This window comes from Chiloscyllium plagiosum, chromosome 20 (assembly GCF_004010195.1).
Source record: "Chiloscyllium plagiosum isolate BGI_BamShark_2017 chromosome 20, ASM401019v2, whole genome shotgun sequence".
NCBI lineage: Eukaryota > Metazoa > Chordata > Chondrichthyes > Orectolobiformes > Hemiscylliidae > Chiloscyllium > Chiloscyllium plagiosum.
This window is the reverse complement of record NC_057729.1, coordinates 18,823,533-18,850,391: the sequence shown is the minus strand read 5'-3', so window position 1 is coordinate 18,850,391 and position 26,859 is coordinate 18,823,533. Positions and strand designations below refer to the sequence as shown.

The 26,859-nt window shown below is 40.8% G+C and overlaps 1 protein-coding gene across 1 annotated transcript in view; it reads right to left on the bottom strand.

Moving 5' to 3' along the window:
• LOC122560050 (probable phospholipid-transporting ATPase IIA) overlaps positions 1 to 26,859 on the bottom strand; it is a 179,465-nt gene that overhangs the window by 109,402 nt on the left and 43,204 nt on the right. The window contains exons 5-7 of the mRNA XM_043710245.1: positions 16,633 to 16,691; positions 6,853 to 6,904; positions 3,184 to 3,278 (exon numbers count right to left, since the gene is read on the bottom strand). Of these exons, the coding sequence (XP_043566180.1) occupies positions 3,184 to 3,278; positions 6,853 to 6,904; positions 16,633 to 16,691 (206 nt within the window). The remainder of the gene's footprint in view (positions 1 to 3,183; positions 3,279 to 6,852; positions 6,905 to 16,632; positions 16,692 to 26,859) is intronic.

Below are 26,859 nucleotides of genomic sequence, written 5' to 3'. Positions count from 1 at the left end.
TGATGTTTTAGCAGAATACCACACTAGTAGAGGTTCACAATGTCAAAAGCACGGTTTTCAAATTTTTACTGTATATCTGTGCAGTGTCCCTTAGAGACATCATTCATTGCCAGCCTTTGGTCAAATTCTATGCTTTTGACGAGCTGGGAAACATGGAAAAAACTCAATTGACCTGTAGAAATTAATTGTAGGGATCCTTAATGTGGGGGTTTCCGTCCATTATCGGTTTGAGGTCCTCCTGCTTAACAGGATGAAAACCTACAAAACGAGGCAGGTGGGAATGTGAAAACGACAGGTTGGAGTCCAGACATGGTTTGTGCAGGCTGGGAATCAGATACTGGAGTGGGGGTGGGGGATGCTTACATGTTATCTTGATGGGTATGTAGGAAATAGCCCTACTCCTCCTGATCCACGAGTAGTTCTGAACCCGCGTATGCTTATAGATTCAGGCTCTCGCCTGTTGTTTAAGCTGCTGGGTTTTCCATGGTCTGTGAAAGTCAGTCATAGAAGGCTAAAACCAGAAGCCCCAGTAAAATATAAACATGCATTCTAATTTTACTATTTAATCCATGAACTTATTTCTCACAAACAGGTTGGTTCTTGCCCATCGTCCTGCCTCTGTTGCAATCAGAAGTAGTTAGGTTCAAAGTGGGTTGAGTTTCAGCTTCAAAAGCTTTGCGCTTGAACTTTTGAAGGAACCAAACCATTATTTTTTAAGTTAAAACTGTGCCCAGAAGATCAGCATTCACATTTGCAATGCTTGAACTCTCCATTTCCTCTCTCCACCCACATTTGCCTGACATCAAGACTTAGTCCAACTGGAAGTTCAACTAGATAAATATTGAAAAAGATCAAAGCCATTGCTTCCTGACCCACTCGCAAACTTTGTATTTATCCTACTCACACCATCCACATTCATTTTGAAATGCTTGTACTTCATTTTGTCCCAGATTGAACCTGGGTCTCTGGCGCCTCACAGCGCCAGAGACCCGGGTTCAATTCCCGCCTCAGGCGACTGACTGTGTGGAGTTTGCACGTTCTCCCCGTGTCTGCGTGGGTTTCCTCCGGGTGCTCCGGTTTCCTCCCACAGTCCAAAGATGTGCAGGGTCAGGTGAATTGGCCATACTAAATTGCCCGTAGTGTTAGGTAAGGGGTAAATGTAGGGGTATTGGTGGGTTTCGCTTCGGCAGGTCGGTGTGGACTTGTTGGGCCGAAGGGCCTGTTTCCACACTGTAATCTAATCTAAACATTATGAAATGTCTCAATTTATTGTTGAAACTCTCATTGACACCTTACCACTTTGAGACTCGACTCTCTCTCTAGGCTAAGTTTTGTAAGTGTTAGCCCATTCAAAATTCTACTACCTACATACTACTCAACACCAACTCACTCACCCATCACTTCTATTTTTGCTGACATATTTTGGTTTCTTTGTTTCAACATCAAATTGCATATCATGTTTAAATCCGGCCACAGGCTAGTCCTTATCCCATTTACTATGACAGTCCTCCAGATTTCTCTCTGATTATTAACTCTGATCCATCCTCCCTTCATCCCTGCAGTATTTCAGTTGTCAAAATGAGACTCTGGAATTTTGTTTCTAATGGCCTTAATCTCCTTTTAATAACCAACCAACCTAGGTTTTTAACCATCCTCTTTATGCGCCATTACAGAGCAACCTCAATTATCCAAAAATCGATTATCCGAAGGAGATCTCAAGATCCCAATGGAAACATTACATCAAAGACATTTCCAACTGCGATTGCGTCTTTTGTTTACAGTGATTAAATAGGCAGCGTCTCCAAATGACTGACTGCCCGCCCTCTCTCTTTCCTCGGAGTTCTATACAGGGGTATACTCTAAATCCCCCTTGCCCTCATAATCTCTCCAACATTGTCCTGTCCAGGGCAAAGGTGCAACCTGTCAAAAAGTTGCAGTAAAAAGTTGTTTGTGAGACTGTGACTGTGTGTGTGCGCGCGCGTGTGTCTGTGTGTGCGTGTGCGCACACTATTTGGAGACTCACCCCACAAAGGCAACTGCAGCAGTCTTGTTGTTGGTGTTCAATCTAGCTGCCCAGAGAGGAAGAAGGGGGGCAGCATTGGATGGGGTTTGGGGCTAGGGGGACGTGTTGCATGGGGTGGGGTGAGGGGGTGGTGTTGCACAGGATTGGGGGCGGGGGCGGCTTTGCGAGCTGGGGACGGTGTTGCACAGGGCAGGGGCAGTGTTGGGGGCAGGGTCTCGCACACTGTGTACTGCTGCAGTCTCCTGAATGGGGAGCAGACTTTAAAAAACTCTGAGCCCCAAAGGGAAGGCATTTAATCAATTAACCAAATAATCAATTATCTGTATGAAATAGTGCCCGCCTATCTCATTTGGATGATCGAGGTTCCCCTGTATTTGGCTTATCATTATTATTGCAGTTATTCAAGGGACAGAGATATCCCAAGCTCTGATGGGGCTCAATGAGCACTGATCACACACCAATTCCTCCTCAAAGCATCAGTTTTGACATACAGAGAGTGACAACTCTGGGCAGCAACCACAGATAAGCCCAGTGATGTTCATCCTCACGTACGATTCAAGCAAAGGTCACTGGCCACCATTAAAGACTCAGAGGCACTCAAGCTAATGGTGGCATCATTACAAACAGTGCCTGCTCAGGCCAGTTTATCACGTACAGGCAGATGATCACCTTGTAGTTATGTAAAGTGAACCATTCATGATTGCTATATGAAAGGGAGTGGGGGCAGTCAGTTAATTTTTTACAGCAGAAACTGCAAGTCTTCCTGATGTGTAGGCAAAAATATTTTTAAAAGTTTTAAAGATGGCCAAATTATAAAAGGATCTTTAGATAAAGATTAGTTGTGTTGCTGCTAATGGATGACAATATAGAAGGTGATCTTCTTGACGTATTCTTACTTGTTCCAACATCTAGCCATATAGTTTGGTGAAAAACAAAAACAAAAACAAAAACACATTTAGGGAAGCACTGGTAGCAAAATAACAGCAACGTTCAATGAAAGAGCAAAGCACTGCTGCTGACATGTCATTTGTATTTGAGGCAGGGCAGAAGAAGGCAAGAAGGCATTAGGAGATAAAAGCTGAATTCTGCCAACCACCCCTGTGGAGAAATTGCTGGTGAAGGGAAGGCAGAACAGTCCTGGTTGTTTCTACAATACTTACAGCTGCTATGGGTAATCTCTGAGTACAGCCAACAGGCAAACGCATCTTCCAATCAGTCTCACCGTCTAGCTGGTCTGTACGAATAAAACAGGAGCCTGGAAAAGAAGGGAGGCAACTCATGTACAAAACATAGGAGAATAATGCTGATGCATTAATGCCACCACAAAGGTAATAGGAAGTTTATCAAATCGCTCTCACCGTCATCCAAGTTCACAAAAACAAGTTGAAACTACACAGCTTTAAATAGTGGGAACCAACCAGAATGCTTCTTATTTTCCAAATCAATTTTCAAAGAAAACTTATCCAAATAACTGAGTTTTTAATTTCACTTTTAAATTTGAGTCAGAAACATTCAGAATTTTAGTGTGAATGTCACACAGACCCACCCAAGGCACAGAATTTACATGAGTGTACAGTTAACATTAAAACTAAATGTCACCCTTCCCACCGATTAGTCAATACTTTCCTCCACCTCCTCCTTGCCATTGGAGACGCTACAGAAGAGTCCAGGATTTTTTAGAAAACCTAATTTAGAACTGGTTTGCTGCAGTTAGGTCCATTCCGGAGGTCAATTAGCACAGCTAGTTCACAACACTAGACAGCAGGACAACAGCAGTAGTAGTCATGTTATTTTTCAGATCACCAAGATGGTAATAAAAGCAAATAATTCTGCACTAACTGCGCTACCTATTGCTTATTGGGCACTCCAATCAGTGACACAGCAGTGCATTTAAACTGTTGTTTTCCTCATGACTCTGAAAGGGCAAGTTAAATTGAGATCAGTGCCATGAGGTCTGCTGCCAGAATCACTGGAGTTCAGTAGATGCTGTTTCTGGCACTCACCTCCACAGTTGGGTGTGTGGTGTGTGTTGGTATGTGTGTGTGTGTGTTTTTGTGTGTGTGCATGCGCACGCGTGCATGGTAATATGTATGTAGGCAAGCAGGGATACAGTCCTGGCTGACATGGAACGTATTTCCCTTATTATTCTGGGTCTGTTGTAGGGCCAAGACTTGGAGTCACTGACACTGGTATGAATGAACAAATCAGAAAAATGTTTACTTGTTACCTCGACAGCTGATCTTGACCATTTGAGTTGAACAATGAAGATGATACCAGTGGAGTGCCACAAGAATCGGTGCTGGGTCCACTACTTTTTGTGATTTATATAAATGATTTGAATGTGAACATAAAAGGCATAGTGAGTAAGTTTGCAGATGACAGCAAAATTGGAGATGTCGTGGACAGCAAAGAAGGATACCTCAGATTACAACGGGATCTTGATCAGATGGATAAATGTGAGGTGTTGCATTTTGGAAAAGCAAATCTTAGCAGGATTTACACACTTAAATGGTAAGGTCTTCAGGAGGGTTGCTGAACAGAGACTTTGGAGTGCAGGTTCATAGCTCCTTGAAAGTAGAAAGCAGGTAGATAGGATAGTGAAGAAGGTGTTTGGTATGCTTTCTTTTATTGGTCAGAATATTGAGTACAGGAGTTGGGAGGTCATGTTGCAGCTGTACAGGACATTGATTAGGCCACTTTTGGAATATTGCGTGCAATTCTGGTATCCTTCCTATCAGAAGGATATTGTGAAACTTGAAAGGGTTCAGAAAGGATTTACGAGGATGTTGCCAGGGTTGGAGGATAGGAGCTATAGGGAGACATTGAATACACTAGGGCGGTTTTCCCTGGACCATCGGAGGCTGAGGGGTGACCTTATAGAGGTTTGTAAAATCATGAGGGACATGGATAGGTAAATAGACAAAATCTCTTCCCTGGGGTCAGGGAGTCCAGAACTGGAGGCATAGGTTTAGGGTGAGAGGGGAAAGATTAAGAGAGACCTAAGGGGCAATCTTTTCACGCAGAGGGTGGTAAATGTATGGAATGAGCTGTCAGAGGAAGTGGAGGAGGCTAACCTAGTTTGCAACATTTAAAAGGTATTTGGATGGGTATATGAATAGGAAGGGTTTGGAGGGATATGGGCCAGGTGCTGGCAGGTGGGACTAGATTGGGTTGGGATATCTGATCGGCATGGACGGGTTGGACCGAAGGGTCTGTTTCCATACTGCACATCTCTTATGACTATGACTTTAAGAGTGAAGAAAAATTCCTAAGAACTCAAGGTTCTGGCACCTCCCTGTGTCACGATGGCTCAAATATTTTGAATAAACTCAATGGCCTACTGCTGGGCTAGAGGCAAGAGTTCACTCCTGCTTTTTTAAAGCTCTTTCAAAACTGCTCTCTCTGGTCACTGTTCACTTTTAGAGTCATAGAGATGTACTGCATGGAAACAGACCCTTCAGTCCACGCTGACCAGATATCCCAACCCAATCTAGTCCCACCTGCCAGCACTAGGCCCATATCCCTCAACCCTTCTTATTTATATAACCATCCAGATGCCTTTTAAATGTTACAATTGTACTAACCTCCACCACTTCCTCTGGCAGCTCATTCAATACACATACCACCCTCTGACTGAAAACGTTGCCTCTTAGGTCTCTTTTATATATTTTCCCCTCTCACCCTAAACCTATGCCCTCTAGTTCTCGATTCCCCCACCCCAGGGAAAAGACTTTATCTATTTATCCTATTCATCTCTATAAGGTTGTTATAATGTTCTGTAAACTGTACCATTCAGAATTACACAGGCACATCACACAATGATAAAAGCTTAAAACGCATTAAAAATATAATTCCTGCAAACACCAAGAATTGTGAATTTTTCCAGAAATGGGACAGTTTGAATGCTATGCACCTAATTGCAAACAGTTGCAAAATTTCATCCTGAGTTGCAGTTATAAATGAACTGGAGCAAATAAATATGATCCTTTCCACCCATGTATCAGTACTGCCATCTATTAATAGGTTCTCTTCTATAATCTCCTGCGCTTATTTTCACTGGTCAGTACACAAGTTGGCATTTTTAGTTTTGCACACCATATCAACCTTATTGGCAGCCAAGTGAATAGGGCCCAAGCCATCTGCTCACCAAATTTGGTGCCTAGAAAGGACATTTAAAAATTATGTAGCCATTATCATGCAGAATTGGATAAATAATCAATTGCTGTATATTGGGTAAACTCATGAAAAGGGCCTGTGACCACCGTATGTGGAACTGAAGGTAGCCAGTGTACCTCTGATTACCCTGGAGTGGGACGCTGCCTCAGAAATCCATGTGACAGGCAAAACGAGACTCATGAGTGGCTTGCTCCACAATTCAGAGGCTGCCATCAAGCCAAAGAGAAGTTTTGCCTACCATACAAATGAATAGTGCGTCATTGTAGTGGGAAGTCTATGTCACAACAACTGACAGATCCCATCAAGCAAATGAAAAGGGAAAATGCTGGAGAAGCTCAACAGGTCTGGCAACATCTGTGGAGAGAGGAACAGATTTTTCACAATCTTCCACCTCCTTTCAGTTCTGAAGGAGAATCATATTGGACTCGAAGCACCTCTCTCCACAGACGCTGCTAGACCTGCTGAGTTTCACCAGCTTTTTCCACTTTTATTCCAGATTTCCAGTATTTGTGGTATTTGACACGTATCCAACATGTCCCTTTGACCACCCACATCAGACTGTGTGACAAACCAGCCCATGCCTACAAACTTCAGAAAGCAGTTGCTAGGGAACCTCTTTAGATTTTACATAAATTGCTGAGTGTTATACTTACCACTTTTGTCTGATGTTCGGAGGAAAATCATATCAGCAGGTACCCTTTGATTCTGAGAAAGTGAAAATCAGAAATCAACAGAAATAACCAGAATTGCCAAATGACTCCCAAATGAAGTTACTAACAACATTTCACCGAACATGAGTCGGAATCAATGTGAATTAAACATGAAATAACAGGGAACTAACACTTCAAATTAAAGACAAAATTTACTTTTGAATAGTCAGTACAAGAGATGTGATTTAACAACTATAAGCACCTGCATCATTCCCTCATTACATACAATTCCAAAGCTGTCTAAATCAGCTTTTAGTGTCGAACACTCTCACATTCTCATTCGACTGCTTTGACCCTTAAGTCACATTCACTGCCAGCCATGTTCTATCCAAGGTCCCAGAGGATATGGTTAACGCTGACAACATACATGCCCAAGAATCCCCTCTCTTTCTTGCCAGCGGTGTAGCCTTTAAGACCTCCTTTTCAACTGGCCAACCAACCAACAATGCCTGGTTCCACCACAGCCTCTGGAATTCTACAGTTTAGTACGAGCAAACAAAAAACTGACTTTTTCATGGCGGCTTTGCCATCTTCATATCAAACAAATTCAGGGTTCCCCTTTCTGGCTCTGCTTTCTCTTCTTTATTCTATACAACAGTAGTTCTTTCGACAGTCCTTTATGTGTTTACCCACGTGCTCTACTGTTTCTTCCCTTCATGTTTGTATTGCTTTAGGATTAAGGTTTGCCAGATCACATTTGTCATTGGGAGAAAGTAAGCATGACATATGCTGGAGATCAGAGTCAAAAAGTGTTGTGCTGGGAAAGCACAGCAGGTCAGGCAATTAACATAAATTGTGTATTTCTTGAATAATGACAAATACTAGTTGAAAAGTATGGCACTGGAAAAGTACAGCTGGTCAGGCAGCATCCGAGGAACAGGGCAATCAATGTTTCGAACATAAGATCTTCATCAGGAATGTTGATTCTTGATGAAAGTCTTATGCCCGAAACCTCAGTTCTCCTGCTCCTTGGATACTGCCTAATCTGCTGTGCTTTTCCAGTGCCATACTTTTCAACTAATATTTGTCATTATTCAAGAAATACACGATTTATGTTAATAATTCACAGTGGGCTATGTTGGCTCAGCACAATTTATTACTCATCCCTATTACCATTGAAAAGGTGATAATAAGCAGCCTCCATGAGCTGCTGAGGTCTATTTGGTGCAGGTACATTCATTATACTATTAGGGCAGAGTTCCAGATTCTGACACACAGTGACAGGAGGATGAAGAGTGGCTTGGAGAGGGACTTGCAGGCTCATCAGCTGTCCTGCTCCTTCTCTCTAGATGGTAGGAACAGTGTTTTTTAAAAGGTGCTATCTAAGGACCTTTGGTAATTTTTGCACTGCATCTTGGTAGTTGGTGCACACTGTCTTCTACTGTGCATCTACGGGAGTGAAAGTTGTGAAAGTGGACTCTTTTGCTTTGGAAGGTGTCAAGCTTCTTAGTGTTGTTGGAGTTGTGCTCACCCAGGAAAGTGCAGAGTATAGCATCACACTCCTAATTTGTGCCTTATAGATAGCAGACAGAATCTGGGCAGTCAGGAGGTAAGCTACTTACTGTAGGATTCTTAGGATTCTTTTGATTCTTCTTACCAAAACGCATGTCCTCACACCTTCCTACATTAAACTCCATCTGCTATGTTTAAGACCACTCATTCAAGCATTCTGCATCCCCTTGCAGATTCCTTATGACCTCATCATAACATGCCATGCCACCTATTTTGCACCAGCACCAAATTTGGATATTTATACCCTCTCTCCTCCTCCGCGTCATGAATGTAGATAACAAATAATTGGGACCATAGGAGTAGACCTTGTGGCATTCCACTAGTTACATCTTTCCATCTGAAAAAGACCTATTAATCCCAACAGTCTGTCTTAATAAACCTTAAGACGATAAGACATACGAGTGGAAGTAAGGCTATTCGGCCCATCGAGTCCACTCCGCCATTCAATCATGGCTGATGCACATTTCAACGCCACTTATCTGCACTCTCCCCGTATCCCTCAATTCCTTGCAAGATTAAGAATGTATAACCTCTGCCTTGAAGACATTTAATGTCTTAGCCCTACTGCACTCTGTGACAATGAATTCCACAGGCCCACCACTCTCTGGCTGAAGAAATGTCTCATTTCCATTCTACATTGACCACCTCTAATTCTAAGGCTGTGCCCATAGGTCCTAGTATCCCTGCCTGATTGAAACAAATTCCCAGCTTCCACCCTTTATAAGCCATGCATTATCTTGCAAGTTTCTATTAGATCTCCCCTCAACTTTCTAAAATCTAATGAATACAATTCGAGGACTCTCAGCCGTTCATATGTTAGGCCTACCATTCCAGGGATCATCCATGTGAATCTCTGCTGGACTTGTTAGAGTGCCAGTATGTCCTCTCTGAGGTGGGGGGACCAAAACTGGACACAGTATTCTAAATGGGGCCTAACCAGAGCTTTATAAAGTCTCAGTAGCACATCGTTGCTTTTACATTCCAACCCTCTTGAGATAAATGACAACATTACATTTGCTTTCTTAACCACGGAGTCAACCTGCAAGCCAACCTTTAAAGAATCCTGGACCAGCACCCCCAGATCCCTTTGTACTTTGGCTTTAGGAATTTTCTTACCGTTTAGAAAATAGTCTGTCCCTGCATTCTTTTTCCCCGAAGTGCAAGACCTCTCATTTGCTCACATTGAATTTCATCAGCCATTTCTTGGACCACTCTCCTAAAAACTGTCTAAATCTTTCTGCAGCCTCCCCACCTCCTCAGAACTACGTGCCTGTCCGCCTAACTTCATATCATTGGCAAACTTCGCCAGAATGCCCAGTCCCTTCATCCAAATCATTAATATATAAAGTGAACAGCGGCAGCCCCAACACTGAATCCTTGTCACTAGCTGCCATTCGAAAAATAAACTTTTATCCCAACTCTCTACCTTCTGTCAGACAGCCAATGCTCAATCCGTGCCAGTAGCTCACCTCGAATACCATGGGCCTTCACTTTAGTCAGCAGCCTCCCATCAGACACCTTATCAAAAGGCCTTTTGGAAGTCTAGGTAGATAACATCCACCAGGATTCCCTGGTCTATCCTACATGTTACCTCTTCAAATAATTCTAACAGGTTTGACAGGCACAACCTCCCCTTACTAAATCCATGCTGACTTGTTCTAATCTGACCCTGCACTTCCAAGAATTTAGAAATCTCATCCTTAACGATGGATTCTAGAACTTTACCTACAACTGAAATTAGGCTAATCAGCCTATAATTTTCCATCTCTTGTCTTGATCCTTTCTTGAACAAGTGAGTTACAACAGTGATTTTCCAAACATCTGGGTCTTTCCCTGACTCCGGTGATTTTTAATGATTACAAGCAATGCCTCCATGGGGGATTTCTTCAGCCACCTCCCTCAGAACTCTAGGATGTAGCCCATCGGGGCTAGGAGATTTATCAAGGTTTAGACTTTTTAGCTTTTCCAGCACTTTCTCTTTTGTAATGGCTACCATACTCAATTCTGCCCCTTGACTCTCTTAATTGTTGGGAAATTATTCATGTCTTCCACTGTGAAGACCGACACAAAGTATTTATTAAATAATCTACTATCCATGCTAATACCTTATCCCCAATACCATGAGGTTCTTGTACAATAATATTTTGCATGACAATTTCCTTGAGAATACCTCCTGGAAATCAAAATACACTATACCCACTGGTTTCCCTTTATCAACTCCGCTAGTTATAACCTCAAAGAATGCTACTAAATTTATTAAATAGGATTTCCCTTTCATAATGACTCCAACCAGTGATAATTTATTTACTTAATATCTATTAATTTTAGTTTTGTTCAGACTCCCTGACCCCACACTCATGGCCCCAATAACAAGGATAATCACTCTCACTTTACGTCTGGAGTTCATACCTTTTGTCCATGTTTAAAACAAGGCCTTAATGAAGCTGGGAGATAAGTAGCCCAGGCAGACTCCAAACTGAGGGTCAGTGAATACATTATTGCAATACAAGTGCTGCTTGATAGCACTGTTGATGACCCTTTCCATCACTTTGCTGATTGCATCAATTGCAAAGGGATCAAACTGCAGAAATTCCTTTTCCAAACATTGTTAAAAACAAATTAGATTCCCTGGACATTTCTAAGAAATTACAAATTTCCTTCACTGTACTATTTCGAGGTTAAAGATCATTACAAGCTGCTCAAGGTTTCCATACACTTTTTTTTTGGAAAAATCAGGATCTGCAATGAAATTACATTTCCTGTCAATAGTTTATTTGCACATATTCCACAACTTACATGATATTTCATGGCATTGAACTGGCAAGTTAGCCCAACAGGTGAAAGTGAAGACTGCAGGTGCTGGAGTTTAGAGTCAAGATTAGAGTGCTGCTGGAAAAGCATAGCAGGACAGGCAGCATCCAAGGAGCCAGAAAATTGACATTTCGGGCAGCAGCCAGTCATCCTGAAGGGTTCCTGCTTGATTTTCCTGCTCCTCGGATGCTGCCTGTCCTGCTGTGCTTTTCCAGCACCACTCTAATCTTGAAGTTAGCCCAACAGTCCTTTGCTGATATTTATGTGCATAAGATCTGTACAAATTCTTCATGTGCTATTTCATTCTTTTTTGTAAAATATCGAGCTTTCCCTAAATCTGTCTTAATCACTTCAACCATGATTTGTGACAGCAAATTTAATGTTCTCAGCACTCACTGATTAAAAATATTTTCCTAAGGTCCTTGGTTTTTTTGTTTGTGTTTTTTTTCTGATCACATCCTCAGTGGATATTAGCATCATCTTACTTCAAGCCTCTTTCCATCTATATTTCAATATTATTCACCCATCCAACCATTATTTCTTCTCTTCTATTTTTTATCCTCAATTTCTCCTTCAATCATTGCCAGGATAAGGGGGTTAGCTCTTTATTTCCAATGTCCATACTTGGCTATCTTCTCTCTAATTATACTTCAGAAATCTTTGTCATATGAACTCCTAACCTTGATCAAAACTACTCATTTCTCCTTGTCCATCCAGCTATTTCTGTGCATTCTCTATATAATAGTGACATTTCAAAAGCCATCCTCTCAACCTCAGAGTCCAATTCTCACATTCATAAAATGTAATACTCTACACCAGTTTTCTCAACCTTTCAGTATTCAACACCCCCTTATCCTTGAAATCATGCAACGCCCCAAATCACCAAAGTCTGTTTTTGCACATATAACTACAATACACTGCAGTGCTAAAAACAGAAAATTTTTGTGAAATATGTTTTATAAACAAAAAATAAATGTTATCATTTATTACTGTTCTTACAGTCCACCTACTTTTGGCTCACTCTGCCTGAAGAAGGGCTTATGCCCAAAACGTTGATTCTCCTGTTCCTTGGATGCTGCCTGACCTGCTGCGCTTTTCCAGCAACACATTTTCAGCTGTATAAAATTTAGTCTGTAATAGCAAAATAGTCAATGCGATCCTTGTGGTTCATGTTGTCTTGCAAAATCATATACATCTGGTTCAATTTTTGTCAAAAGCAATCTCAGATCACCACGCTGAACAACATCCATGCGATTGCGGGTCTTATATTGTATTCTGGCGACGGCACTGAATCCTTTCTCAACCAAATAAGTGGTAGGAAATGGTCGTGCAAACCGCTTCGTCTCTTCGCTTAATAGCAGGGAACGACATCAGGTGGCATCTTGAATCCAAAAATGGGGCTCACCCATTTGCAAAAACCAAATTTTCATTGCAGTGTCAGTTTGGAGCTCTATCATTTCTTCCTGAAGACAAAATGTCCATTTCTTCTGCGCATGAGATAAAGGGTTCAGTCAGCCATGTAGGGATCTCCATCTCGATAAGATCAGCAAATCGTATTTTCATATCATCCTGCAGTGCACGAATGTGAGCTGAGTAGATAAGTAATTGATCATCAGTAACATCCTCCACGATATTGTTTAAACTCGGGAACTGATAAAACTCACGACAACTGATATTCCGATGAAAGAGATCAAGTTTCGCAATAAAAGATGTAACAGCATTTGTTGCTTTTATGAAACTCACATTATCTCCTTGTATCTGCATGATCAGTGAACTGCACTTATCAAATATATCCGCGAGATATGCACAGTTGTGTTTTACGGTTTTGGCTTTCATACAAAAGATTTTCATTATTTCTGTGTAGGAATTCGATGGAAATGATTGAAGCATTTTCCTTTCGAGAGCCATCTCATTTCTGTGTGTAGCAGCAATTGCAGAAATTCATCTTCTTTATCTTTACAGAGTTGGCAGAGAAGTTGTTCATTCAGAGCATGTCTCTTTATATAATTTACCACATCTATCACCACTTGTAGAGAATGGTTGAGGGCTTCACTAAGTTTCTTTTCAGCCAGATGATGCCGATGGATAATGCAGTGTACTGTGAAAACATGTGGCACTTCTCTCTTTAATAATGCGTCAAATCCCCGATGTTGGCCAGTCACAGCACGTGCACCATCCGTAGCACAAGCAACAATATTTTTGAGGGGAACAGACTGTATATCAAAATAATCCTTGACACAGTCGAAGATGGTCTTACCTTTGGCATCTGTTGGTAGATCCAGAGCAAAAAATAGGTCTTCTCGTATTTTATTTTTGTCGATGAAACGTACGTAACCCCAAAAGTAAAGCTTGATTTCCGCATATAGCACTTTATCAATTTGTAAGGTGATTTCTTTCAATATCAAAAGGGAACATAATTTATCTTCAACATTTGAGGCCATTTTATCGATGCGCCTTCTCATAGAATCGTTGCTAAGAGGAATACGCTCGATAGTCATTGATGGTTCCTGATGTAGCACGGTTGATCATACTTCGGCAATAGCTGGAAGCACCAACGATTCACCCATGGAATGAGGTTTACCACATTTTGCAATTAGCTTCGCTATGTTGTATGATGCCACAAGGCCATCCACATTTGTGGCTCCCATCTTTGAAAAAGCAGTGGAAATTGTTGGTTGCTGATTGAATTTATTCTTTAATGCTTGAAAATATGCCAAATCTTTGTCCTTTTTGTCAGTGCGTTTCTTTTCCAAATGTTTAATAAGATGGGAAGGCTTCATGGCCTCATTGGAAAAACTTTGTTCACAGAGCAAGCACAGTGGTAACTGCTTATTAGATGGAGATTGAATAAAGCCATATAGCAAATTGTCCATGCTATACTGCCTGCACTTTTTCTTATTCGATGAGGCTATTTTTACACTGTCGCTCAAATACCCTGATGGAATCATGGGTATTACCTTATCACGATAATTTTAAGACGCTCAGACAAGTGGCAAAATTTGATTGGCTAATTAGCTGTAATGTGCATTCATTCTGCCACCTGGTAGAATAGTTGAAAAGCTGCATTTCGTCTTCCTCGAAGCAACACGAATTAGGTGATATTGATCTCAGCAGTGAAATCAGTATCAACTGCGAACGAGTTCAAATGGTTTGCCATTCACAGAGAAGACGTTCAATAATAGCGCAGCAACCAGAGCGCATGCCTCCATGGTTGCAGGGAAAACAACAGACTCGTGTTATGCGACTATCCATCTGCACACAGCAATGTTCTTCAAGGACACGGTAGTCTTCCAAGTGATTGGTAAGCTCTCTACAAAGGCGTTCAGTACCCCCTTGCCGCCCCCTTTGACTTCAACGCCCATTGAAGGAAGGCAAATGCCCCTCAGGGGGCGCTCCCACCCTCATTGAGAAACACTGCTCTACACAATGGACTTTACTATTCAATTTTACTCTAATGTCTTTGGACTTTATAGTCACGCCTTGAATCATATCCAATTTAACTTGGATTTCATTATCTAATGTAACACTGGTGTCTATTAAAGCAAGTGTCCTTATTGGATACATCAGTAATTATTTATGGCCCCTAGATCTGAACTCATTGCAAGTGGAAACATTGAGACCAAGCCAGTGAAACTCATAACAGAAAAAGGCTTTTTATCAGGTCACTTCTCAAGTTTCTCATTTCTAGAAAAATCAACATAAGCCATACCATCCTTCCTCATGTTTGTACCTTAGTGCTGGCAGCAACTTTGTGAAACTTTTTGCACTTTTTCTCGTGCTTTTCTTCACCTTTTGTAACATGGAGTCCCAGAACTGTGCACAGTACTCCAAGTACAGCTGAACAAAAGTTTCACACATGTTTAACATAACTTCTCTCCTTTTGAATACAATATATCACATTTATCTCCATTGAACCTCATTTGTCATTTATATTTTTTGCAAACTTGCAAACTCTTGAATTTGTCACAGTTTTTTCTCAATATCAATCAAGCCCCTAATTTGGGGTCATCCATAATTTTGTTATCTTACTTCCAGTTCCAAGTTATTTCTATGAATATTTTGTTTAAAAACAAATTTTATGCATTGAAGAAATTTAACATTCGCCAAATACAGATTTACTGATCATGGCCAGTGAAACAAAATGTATTCAATTATTACAGTTAAAAAAAAAAGTTACATTTCATTCAACATGAAACTTTTCTACTTCTTATAACACTGAGACTAACATACATAAAAGCAAAACTTATCATTAATTTAAGTAAGGAACCACCAAAGTGGTCACAGTACCAAACTTATGGAACACCACTGAGCACCTTCTAGCAATCACTACTCTCCAGTTCTGTTTGCCACCAGTTTCTTATCAATTCTGCTACCTGTCCCCACCTGCACGTGTTCTGGCATTAGTCATGCCCTTATCATGCAGCACCCTACCATGGGCCTTTTAACAGTCATGCATATTGCATCAACTACATAACCATGGTTGACAGTTTCTGTTGCTCCTTCAAATAAGGCAATGAGCCAGATACCACAGTCATGGCAATGTTCTCAGCTGAATAAAAATGTTTCCCTGAAAGTCCTTCTGAGTTTTTTTTTGTTTATTGTCATCACAGATTTAATGGAGCCATTAGCATCATTGACCTCAATGAAAATTTCCCAAAACATCCTTATGAGCTCCAAATCTGTTTAAATTTGGTACCCAGTCAAGGGGATTCTCTACACACCCAATAACAATGATGCCATCAAGCAGCCAACCACATTAAAAGTATATTCCCAGACAGCAAACCAGGAAGTAAAAAAGCTCTGAACTGCTTCATCACATTAAATATTACAGTTAATAACAATACTAGCTGGAAAATAGGCATGGGCCGAAATGAAAAGTAAAAACATCAGGTAAGTCTTTGAAAAAACTTGACATGCAGATTTTTAAAGTATCAAACGTAAATCTACCGTTTCAGAGGAGGTGGTTTTGGCAATAATTATCAAAATAAACCCAATTACATCTCATTTAACACTCTGTCACATGAGTTTTACAAAATAGACTAATAGTATAAGAGGAGAAATCCTCATCAATTAAATGATTCCTCAGTGATTACATACTGGGCAAGTATCAACCAGCCACCCTTTTTGACAAGTTCTACAGTTCCTAGTTTAACTCCACATTTGGACTCCAGAAGCTGCTGTCAGTTTCAGAGGAATAATTACGGTGAATACTGACATTTTCCCCATCATTACCGTCATGAAACCAGATAAGTTTGCTCATGTATGATCTTCCTTGTTGAACACTGTGCTGACTACTCGTTATTAATTTTCAGTTCCCAGATGTTTCTAATATCTTTCTCATAACATTGCGACCATATTTGAAATAAATGATTATATTTAAATCCAAATGAAATTACTAACCTTTTCGACAATAATCAAATCTCCCACTTGTATGTTTGAACTCTTGACAACCATAGTCCCTAGAGTGATAAAGAAAGAATACATTTTAACATGAACTTTATCAATATCACAGATTGCATCTAATACCCCTTTATATTGGTATGTGAAAGCCTGGGAGTGACATATCAGAACTTGGGAAAATACTTTTTTTCTCAGCATCCATATAAATCTATTTTCAGGAAAGGGGTTACTTAATGTTTATTCCCAATGGTGATCCTTAGCTCGCTTAGGGGCTGGGGTCAGAGCATTAAGTATGAGAGCTGGGAGGTCATGTTATGGCTGTACAGGACATTGGTTAGGCCACTTTTGGAATATTGTGTGCAATTCTGGTCTCCCTGCTATAGGAAGGATATTGTGAAACTTGAAAGGGTTCAGAAAAGATCTAGAAAGATGTTGCCAGGTTTGGAGGGTTTGAGTTATAGGGAGACTGAATAGAATGGGGCTGTTTTCCTTGGAGTGTCAGAGGCTGTGAGGGATGATCTTATAGAGGTTTATAAAATCATGGGGGGGCATGAATAGGATAAATAGACAAAGTCTTTTCCCTGGATTGGACGAGTCCAGAACTAGAGGGCATAGGTTTAGGGTGAGAGAGAAAAGATATAAAAGGGATCGAAGGGGTAACTTTTTCATGCAGAGGGTGGTGCGGATATAGAATAAGCTGCCAGAGGAAGTGAAGAAGACTGGTATAATTACAGCAGTCTGTAATTAAAAGGCCTTGAGATGGCTACATGAATAGGAAGGTTTTAGAGGGATACAGGGCAAGTGCTGGCAAACGGGACTAGATTAATTTAGGATATCTGGTCAGCATGAACGAGTTGGACTGAAGGGTCTGGTTCCATGCTGTACGTCTCTATTACTCTATGATAATGAAGAAGATCACTTAGAAATACAGATCACAGGCTGGATTGTTGAGGGTTGACAGGGATGGAACCATAAGAAAGTGGGTCGGGAATGTCTTGCCATTGGCCGATGTGCTCTCTGCAGCCATTTTGAAAAAAAGCCTGGGTCAAGGCAGAAAGACTGTTTACCCTCTCATTACAGGTAACTGATTAAACAAATCAAGGAGCTTTTTGAAGTCCATCCCCTATACCGAGTGAAATTTTCCCTTCAGTAGGCAGGTCCCTACTGGCAGGTGAAACCCAGTTGGTATGGGGCTTCCTGACAACCAAACAGGGAGCCAGAGCTCCAGTGGGTTTCTGAAATCCTTCCCTAACAGCTGCCATGTCACAATGACAACAACTGTAGTTACAGCCCACCTATTGAGATGTTTCCCTTCCATAAGGACAGGGTGGCAATTGTGGCTTCTTCTCTTTGTATATTTTCTGAAAAAAAAGTGTTAAAGGACACTCATGATGAAAATAACCCCATATGTGGAGGGTTTCCTATTGGCCATCCAGCTTTGGAAGGCCATCCACTATTGAGTTTAGCAGCAAGTCTGCCCTAATTTAATGGGCACTGCACTTCAGTGCAGTGCAAAGTTGAAATCCAAAGACAATTTCTAGACTCCTGAAGCAAAATCCAGTCCTGGGAGTTCCTCTGTTGAACTACTCAATGTGAGACATTGATAACTGCCCACAGAGAATGGCAAAGTTTGAATCCCACTTTAATTTTTTCAGAAAATATGATACAGAAACATTATCCTTCCCCACACTCCCTGTGGTAACAGATGGATTGGGAGAAAGATCCAACATCCAGAAAATGAGTTTCATGGTATTGAGAGGTAGTACTAAGGAAGAGCATTTTGACTTAAGATAGATGATATGGAGGTTTGGCTACTGCAAGTTTTTATATTAACACTCAAAAGCAAAGTTTATTTTAAAATCTCTATACCAGTACCACAATCTCTCAAGCCTCAGAATAACAGTTCCAGCACACTGTATACTGAAGAAAGCATTGTATTCTAACTAAACATGGAATAATGCTCAATGCTTTACAATTACTGCTGTTGTTGCACTTTATTATAGAAGATGCTCATTATAACCTTAACACAATTACAACAATAAAGATCCATTAAAGAATGGTCCATTAGCCTACATGAAATCAATTTTAAATATTCAAGAGACACAGATAATCATAAGCTCATCAGATGACAATGTTTTGACAAGTGGGTAAATTATCTTTATTCTCTCCTTTGTTGACTTCTGATAATTTTCCTAACCAATGCTTCTAGCTTGGTCAATAGGAAGTGTCCAAGAGCAATTGAAGGGCAATATTTAGATTCCATGTTGGGTCCATCCTCAATAACAATCTGCATACATTCTTTCTTTGCTCAGAGATATCCTTATCAATGATTGTTGCTAGGCAAGTCAAAACATTAAACTAAAAGTAGTAAACAAAATTACATGTGTATTCAAAACAGGAATGTCCAATTGGAGATAGTGGTGTCATCGTGATGTCATTAGATTTAGTAATTTAAAGACTCAAGATAAAGCTCTTGAGGATATTGGTTCAGTTCCCATCATGGCAACTCATGGAATACACAGTCAGCTAATAATTCTGGAATTGAAAACTAATATAAATAGGGACTGTGAAACTGTCATTGATCATTATTAAATCCCTCCGATTCATTCAAAACCTTTATGGAAAAAGTGGTGGGTGGTGAGGAGAATGAGGAATGTGCTTGTTCATGACCCAAAACTTCAACGTGGAGTCTTTTATTGTGGAGGGGCTGTTGTGCTCCACATGGTTCTGGCCAATCAGAAAACCCTACTGCATTCACCCCCTTTTAAAAAAGTATATTGGGAAGATTTGCAGATTAAGAATCAAATGATTTGGTCTTGTTATGACATGTGGTTCATGACCATGGCATCATTAAGGCATACTGGAACCTGGAGCTTTTGGCTCAGGGGTAGGGACATTACCACTATGCCATAAAAGAATATCAATATCATTTGCAGAAATGAGGTGAGGAAAGAATTAAAACACTTATTTGCACATTATGTAAGACAACTTTCCATATTCATATGAAGAGACTGTGTTACAGCAATAAAGGTTTTTTTGAGTCTATTTTCAGTTTAAATAAAACACAAAGTCCCCTACAGCAGAGTTTTAAGTATGAGAAGTTTTTTTTTATTACAAAGCATCATTTAAATGCAAGTGATATGGTTAATTAATGTCACAGAGACAACACATCAATCAATGCAAGGATATCTGGGTTTTCAGCACATTTGTTTGAGGAAGTTTTTTCCTCAAAGATGTTACAGAAGAGAGCCTTAAGCCCAGCTGTGGTAATAACCTGCAATGTATGACATTTATTATTATTGGGCAGGCAGCAGGTTCAGGAAGAAATTAGCAGAAATGACAAGGGCCACATTGGATTTATTGCTTAAAACACTTCATGTACATCTCTTGCAGGATGCAGCTTCAAATTAACAATAACCAGCCCCGCTCCTTGACAGTCCAGCAATAACCAGCATTTGCTAATACTTGTACTTTGTACCTAGCACCATCAAACATGCGCCTTATATCTCACACAGTGTGTTTCAGGTCAAGTCTTGCAGTATTTTATAATTTGATAACAGATAAAATAAATAAAACCAACTCATAAAACTAACAGAACTAAAACAATAAAGTTCAAAATTATTTCTCTTCCTTCTGGTTCACAACAAATGTATTTGTTCAGTCTCTACCATTTAACGGCTAACAAATCAATTGACAAAGAGCAACATAAGGCATTATCCTTGTAATACACCAAGGAAAGTAGAAAATGCAAAATCCTACCATTTTTGAGCTTGGATCATCTCACCAACAGGAAATTCATACTCACTGGTCAGAAGACGATTTACTTTTAAGACTAAAAGGGCATTCCAGGAGTATTATTGAGTTGCAGTGTGAGATTTCATGCAGAGGCACTCACAGCTATTGGGCAATTAGTTTTGCCTGCAGTTGCGGTTTTGGTCCCCAACACGTCACCTCAAGGACGTCCTGCCTTTGAACAGGGCAAGGGGCTGGGGGCATATTTTAATCAGGGGCAGTCATTGTCAAAACAGGGGTCCACTGCGAGCATCTCTCTTTCATATGCACAGCCAGGGGGTGCAAACAGGAGGAACAGCAAACTCCTCCCCCTACACCAACACCCTTCGCCGCCACACCAAAAGCTACCAACATTCTCCTGACAACCTTACCTTCAGCCATTTAAGGACCTCAACTGACCTAAGAATGGACAAAGTGCCTATCACCCTCCCCTACCAATTAAAACAATCGGCATGGCACTCCTTGACGTAGCACTCAATTCTACCTTCATCTCATTCCAGGCAGTGAGAGCAAAACATTGCAGTTATGGCATTCTTTCTCCTTTTAAAATCATCCATTTTGTATGATGATTTTTGTATAATAAACAAGATGCGCACCAAGACTCATTTTGGAACATACTGCTATCTTTTACTAAGATAACCACTTCTTTTGAAAGGCAAGTTAACACACCTCAGGAGGGAAGGCCTGGTGTAATACTGAAGTAATTCAGAACAGAAGGTCCCAGGTTTATCTGATAAATTTGCAGAAATTGTGTCAGCTCCCATATGTAAGCTCTACTATTTCACCCCTTAACTGACTCGGTACTCCCACCTGCTTATTTGATACCAATATTTCATGGATTATTATTTCTTCCAGCCAAAAGCTGGAAGCCCAAAGCCAAATTTCTTGAGCCCCCACCACAAATACATGTCCTTGTCACCACTTCCATCTATCTCTCAACTATGGACTCCGATGAATCAGAACATTCAAATTTCAACATCTTATTTTACACTTGGCTGAGCTTCCAGGTGGTAGTTAAGAACTGGCCATGATTCTCACTTGTGATTACTTGTCAGCACTCACTATCCAGGTTTACACGTGAAGAACAGTCACAGGGGCCAAACATTGAAGAACATCCCACACACATCCCAGCAAATGGTAGAAGCTTTAATAAAAATAGGGAGAAAATACCAAAAATGTTGAGGGACTATGCATTAATTTTGAAGCAGTTTTCTCTTTCACAACAAATCAAACTTTGGAAAAACAAATCACGAACTATGGTGAATGCATTTGTCTTAAATAAGTGTTCCACCTACATAATTCAATCTTATGGTCCATCAGTAGAGAATCTAATCATCTTACCTCTATATTCAACAACAACATCATTGAACCTGCAAACATTGAGAAGTACAAAATAGAAACATAATTGGCACCAGCCACAGAAATAAGGGTGGCTACTTGAGCAGGTCAGAGGCTGAGATTCACCTCCTGGTGTCCAAAGCCTATCCACTACCTTCAAGTACATCTAGATTTTGAAGTACTCAGCAATTACCTCATTGAATGTAGCTCTAACAACACACAAGAAATTGATCACCATTCAGGGCAAAGCAACCGCATTGATTAGCAATCAGGTTAAACCTTTACCTTAAACATTCACTTCCCCCGCCACCAGTACACAGTACCAACAACATGTACTAGCTGTACAGGATGCACTGCAGAAATATCACCAAAGAACCTTTCAACAGCATTCTTTTAACCTCAGCCACCAAAATGAACAAGGGCAACATACTTGGAAATACCTCCATCTGCAAACTCCCCTCTAGGTCTCAGATATAATTGCCACATTGCAGAAGGTCATTCAGTCCATCGTGTCTATGTCAGTTTACTCAACATTTTAATTTAGTGCTAATTTCCTGCCTTTTCCCTATAATTCTGCAAATTATTTGAATATAACAACCATCTAACGCCCTCTTGAATGGCCCGTTTGCAGCTGCCTCCCCTACATATCATGTTCATGACCATTTGTAACTCCTCAGATACTGAAATGGTCTATGTTCAAACGTAGCAAGATGTGAATAAAATTCAGGCATAAGTTGGAACTAACATTTGCAGCACATACATGCCAGGAAATTACCATCTCCAAAAAAGAGAGATGATCTATCCATTCCCACTTGACACTTAATGGCTTTACCATTATAGAACCACCCCTTTATCAAGATCCTTGACTTCACTGCTGACCAGAAAATCCACCAGACATGCCACGTAAATGCAATGGCAAAAGAACAGTCTACAGGGTGGGAATTCTGTGGCAATTAACTCAGCTTCTGTCTTCCCAAACCAGTCTACCATCTACAAGGAACAAGTCAGGAGAGTGATGGAATACTCTCCACTTGCCTTAATGAGTGCAGCTCCAACAACATGCAAAAAGTACATCATCATCCAGGATGAAGCAGCCCACTTGATTAGCACCTTACGCACCAATGATGCATGTTGATAGCAGCAACTATAACATGCATTACAACAACTCATCAAGGTTCCTTCCAAACCTGGGGCCTGTACAACTTAGAAAAGCAGATACATGGAAACATCACACTTTGCAAGTTTCTCTCCAAGTTCCACATGGTCCTGATTGGAATTGTATTGCCATTCCTTCATTGACACCGGATCAAAATCTGTTTCTAACATCAGTGTGTGTGTCCTGACACAAAGACTACAGCAGCTATAGAAGGCAGCTCATTCCTAACATCTCTGCAGTCCTGCCACATCCATCATTAAACAACCTACTGGCCTCAGCAGTAGTACCCACAAATAAACTTCTAGGCATTACACTCCAGACCATAAACTACTTTTCACTCCGCGACTAATTTTCATATTGACTTGCCTATTTTTCCAAGTTATTTTAATAAATGGGAACAGCTTCCACCAGCCCCATCCTATTATACTCTGTGCAGACCCCTCATGACTTTGAAAAAATTCTATCAAATCTTATCAAGGAAAATTATCCCAACTTCCAATCTACCTTCAACCGAAGTTCATCAACCCTGGAACCATTCTTCAAATGAATCACAGAATCCCTACAGAGTGGAAACAGACATTTGGCCCTTCGAGTCGACACCAGCCTTATGAAGAGAATCCCATGCCCCCTAACCCTACATATTCTAGCCTGCACATCCCTGGACACTATGTACAAATTAGCACGGCAGATCCATCTAATCTGTACATCATTGGACTGTGCAAGGAAACCAAAGCACCCTGCGAAAGCTCATGCAGTCACAGAGAGAATGCACAAACTCCATACAGACAGTTACCAAAGGCTGGAATCAAACCTGAGTCCCTGGAGCTGAACCAGCACTGCTTACCACTGAGCCACTGTGCCGCCCCTTGTAAACTTTATTTGCACTTACTCCAAAACAGTGACATCCTTCTTTAGGTGTGGCACCAGGAACAGTACACAATACTCCAGCTGATGTCTAACAAGTGTCCTATACAGAATCACCATAACCTCCTTGCTCTTGTACTTCATATCCCTGTAAATAAAGCCTAGGATACTTTGTGTTATTAACTGCTTGCTCTACCTGACCTGCCACCTTTAGTAACTTACACACACACAAACTAGCTCCCTCCACACTTGTAGATCTTTCAGAGTAGTCCCCTTTATTATTTCTGTCTCTCCATGTACTTCCTACCAAAATGTACTGCCTCACTTCTCTGCATTGAGCCCCATCTGCCAGCTATCGGCCACTCAACCAATTTACCAATATCATTTTCAAGTTCTACACTGTCCTCCTCACAGTTCACAAGCCTCCAAATATTGTATCATTCACAAACTTTTCAACTGCCCATGTTCACGATGGTCAAAACCATTAATATACATCTGGAAAAGCAACAGTCCCGATACAGGTTCCCTGAAGAGTTACAACAGATCTTCCTCCAGCAGGGAAAAAGTCCATTCATTAGTACTCTCTGTATCCTGTCACTCAACCAATTCTGTATCCACATTGCCAGTGTGCCCTTTAATGCTTGAACTCCAACATTCCTCACAGATTTGTTGCACAACACTATGCCAACACCTTTTGGAATACACACTCTCCACATTAACAGCATTACCCTCTCAATCCTTTCTGATACCTCAGCACAGAACCTTCAAGTGAGGTAAACATGATTTTTCATTATGAAATCCATGCAGGCTCTCCATAATTGTCCATATAACTGCTGAATCTACCCCAAATTTGCACTAGGAAATATATAGCCACTTATTCACTATGGCTGGGTCAAAATCCTCAAATTCCCTCCTGAAAAGCACTGTGGATGTAATTACACCATAAGGACTGCAGTGATTCAAGGCTCATCACCACTTTTTCCAAAGTGTAAATACAAACAAACAATACATGACTAGCAATGATGCCACATCTGGAACAGATAAAATAAAGTACTTTCTTCCAAATTTCCACATATATCCAGGATCAGTTGCTTCGTTTCTGTCTCACATAACGTTTATTCTTCATTTAAGTGTGTAGATAGTGAGCACCACTCAGGCATTTGGGATTTTTGAATTCATTTTTGTGGGATGTGGGCGTCGCTGATTGGCCAGCATTTATTGTCCATCCTTCGTTACCCTTCAGAAGATCGTGGTGAATGTTGCACTCCATGTGCTGTGGTTGACCCAGTGACATATTTCCAAATTAGGATGGTGAGTGGCTTGGAGGGGAACCTGAAGGTGGTGGTGTTCCCATGTATCTGCTGCCCTTGTCCTTCTGAATGGATGTGGTCGTGGGTTTGGAAGGTGCTGTCTAAGGAACTTGATGAATTTCTGCAGTGTATCTGGTGGATAGTATACACAACCACTACTGAGCATCAGTGGAGGAGGGAGTGGATGCTATTGGATGTAGTGCTAATCAAGCAGGCTACTTTGTCCTGGATGGTTCAAGCTTCTTGAATGTTGTTGGAGCTATACCCATTCAGGCAAGTGGGGAGTATTCCATCACACCCTTGACCTTTGCCTTGTAGATGGTGGACAGTCAGGAGTTTGAGTTACTTGTCACAGATTACCTTGTCTCTAACCTGCTCCTGTAGCTATTGTGTTTATATGGTGAGTCCAGTTGAGCTTCTGGTCAATGGTAGTCCTCAGCATGTTGGTGGTGGGGGAAGAGAGAAGGGGGTTCAGTGATGGTAACAACATTGAATGTCAAGGGGCGGTGGTTAGAGATTGTCTCTCATTCATAATGATTTTAGCCTGGCATTTGTGTGGTGTGACTGTTACTTGCCACTTGTCAGCCCAAGCCTGGATATTGTCCAGATCTCATTGCAGTTGAACAAGGGTGCTTCCATATCTGAGGAGTTGCGAATGGTGAACATTGGGCAACCATCAGCAACATCCCCAATTCTGATTTTTTGATGGAAGAAAGGTCATTGATGAAGCAGCTGAAGATGGTTGGACATTGGATGCTACCCTGGGGAACTCCTGCAGAGATGTCCAGGAGCTGAGATGACTGACCTCCAACAACCACAACCATCTTCCAATGTGCTATGTATGATTCCAATCAGTGGACAGTTTGCCTCCTGATATCCATTGATTCCAGTGTGGCTAGGGTAGGGGGTTGGGTTACTCTTCAGAAGGTTGGCGTGGACTTGTTAGGCCAAAAAGGGCCTGTTTCCACATGGTAGGGATTCTATGAACCGTTCAGGTCTTCAGAACATCACATCTAAATGCATCACATCTTGTCTTCATTCAACATTCATTAATGTGTCACTGAGCAGTGAGACTGGACAAAGAAAATCTCATGGAATTTTCTCCTCTGTATCCAAGGGGTACTGAGGTCAATTGCAGAGTATCAACTGTAATCCATTGCCCATCAGATTTCTCAATACAAACGCAAATCAATGCTGAAACTTTGTTCTTTGTGGCTCAGTCTACACCAGGGAGTGCATTTATAAACTGAGCAACTTAAAGAAATCTTTGGGGTTAACTTTAACTTTGGGTGATACTGCAAAAAAAAAACAATATTGAATTGGCCTTCCGGCATATTTCCTGCTTTTATTTCCATTAATTTCAACAAAAAAAAAGAGAGAGAGGTGTATATTGGAAGGACAAAGGATTTTGTCTATTATCATCATAAGCTGATGTTAGCATTACCCAACAGTCACTATAGCTGGCTGACTAAGATTCAGAATGTTCTGCTCACCAATCTACATTAAAGGAACATATTTATTCAATAATTATTGAACCAGCTATATAAAAATGCTTCCAAAGATATCAATGGACATAAATGGTACACAGAAGAAAATACATACTGAGACTCAAACATTCCCCTCAGGTATCAGGGAGCATATTTTTGTTTCAAAAGGATAATTCAAAGGAAAACTGACTAATCATAGAGAAAAATCAGTTTTAAAACCTTTAAAGAAGTCAGAAATACAAACACACCTTAAAAGGAAGAGTACTGATTAGTAAAAGCA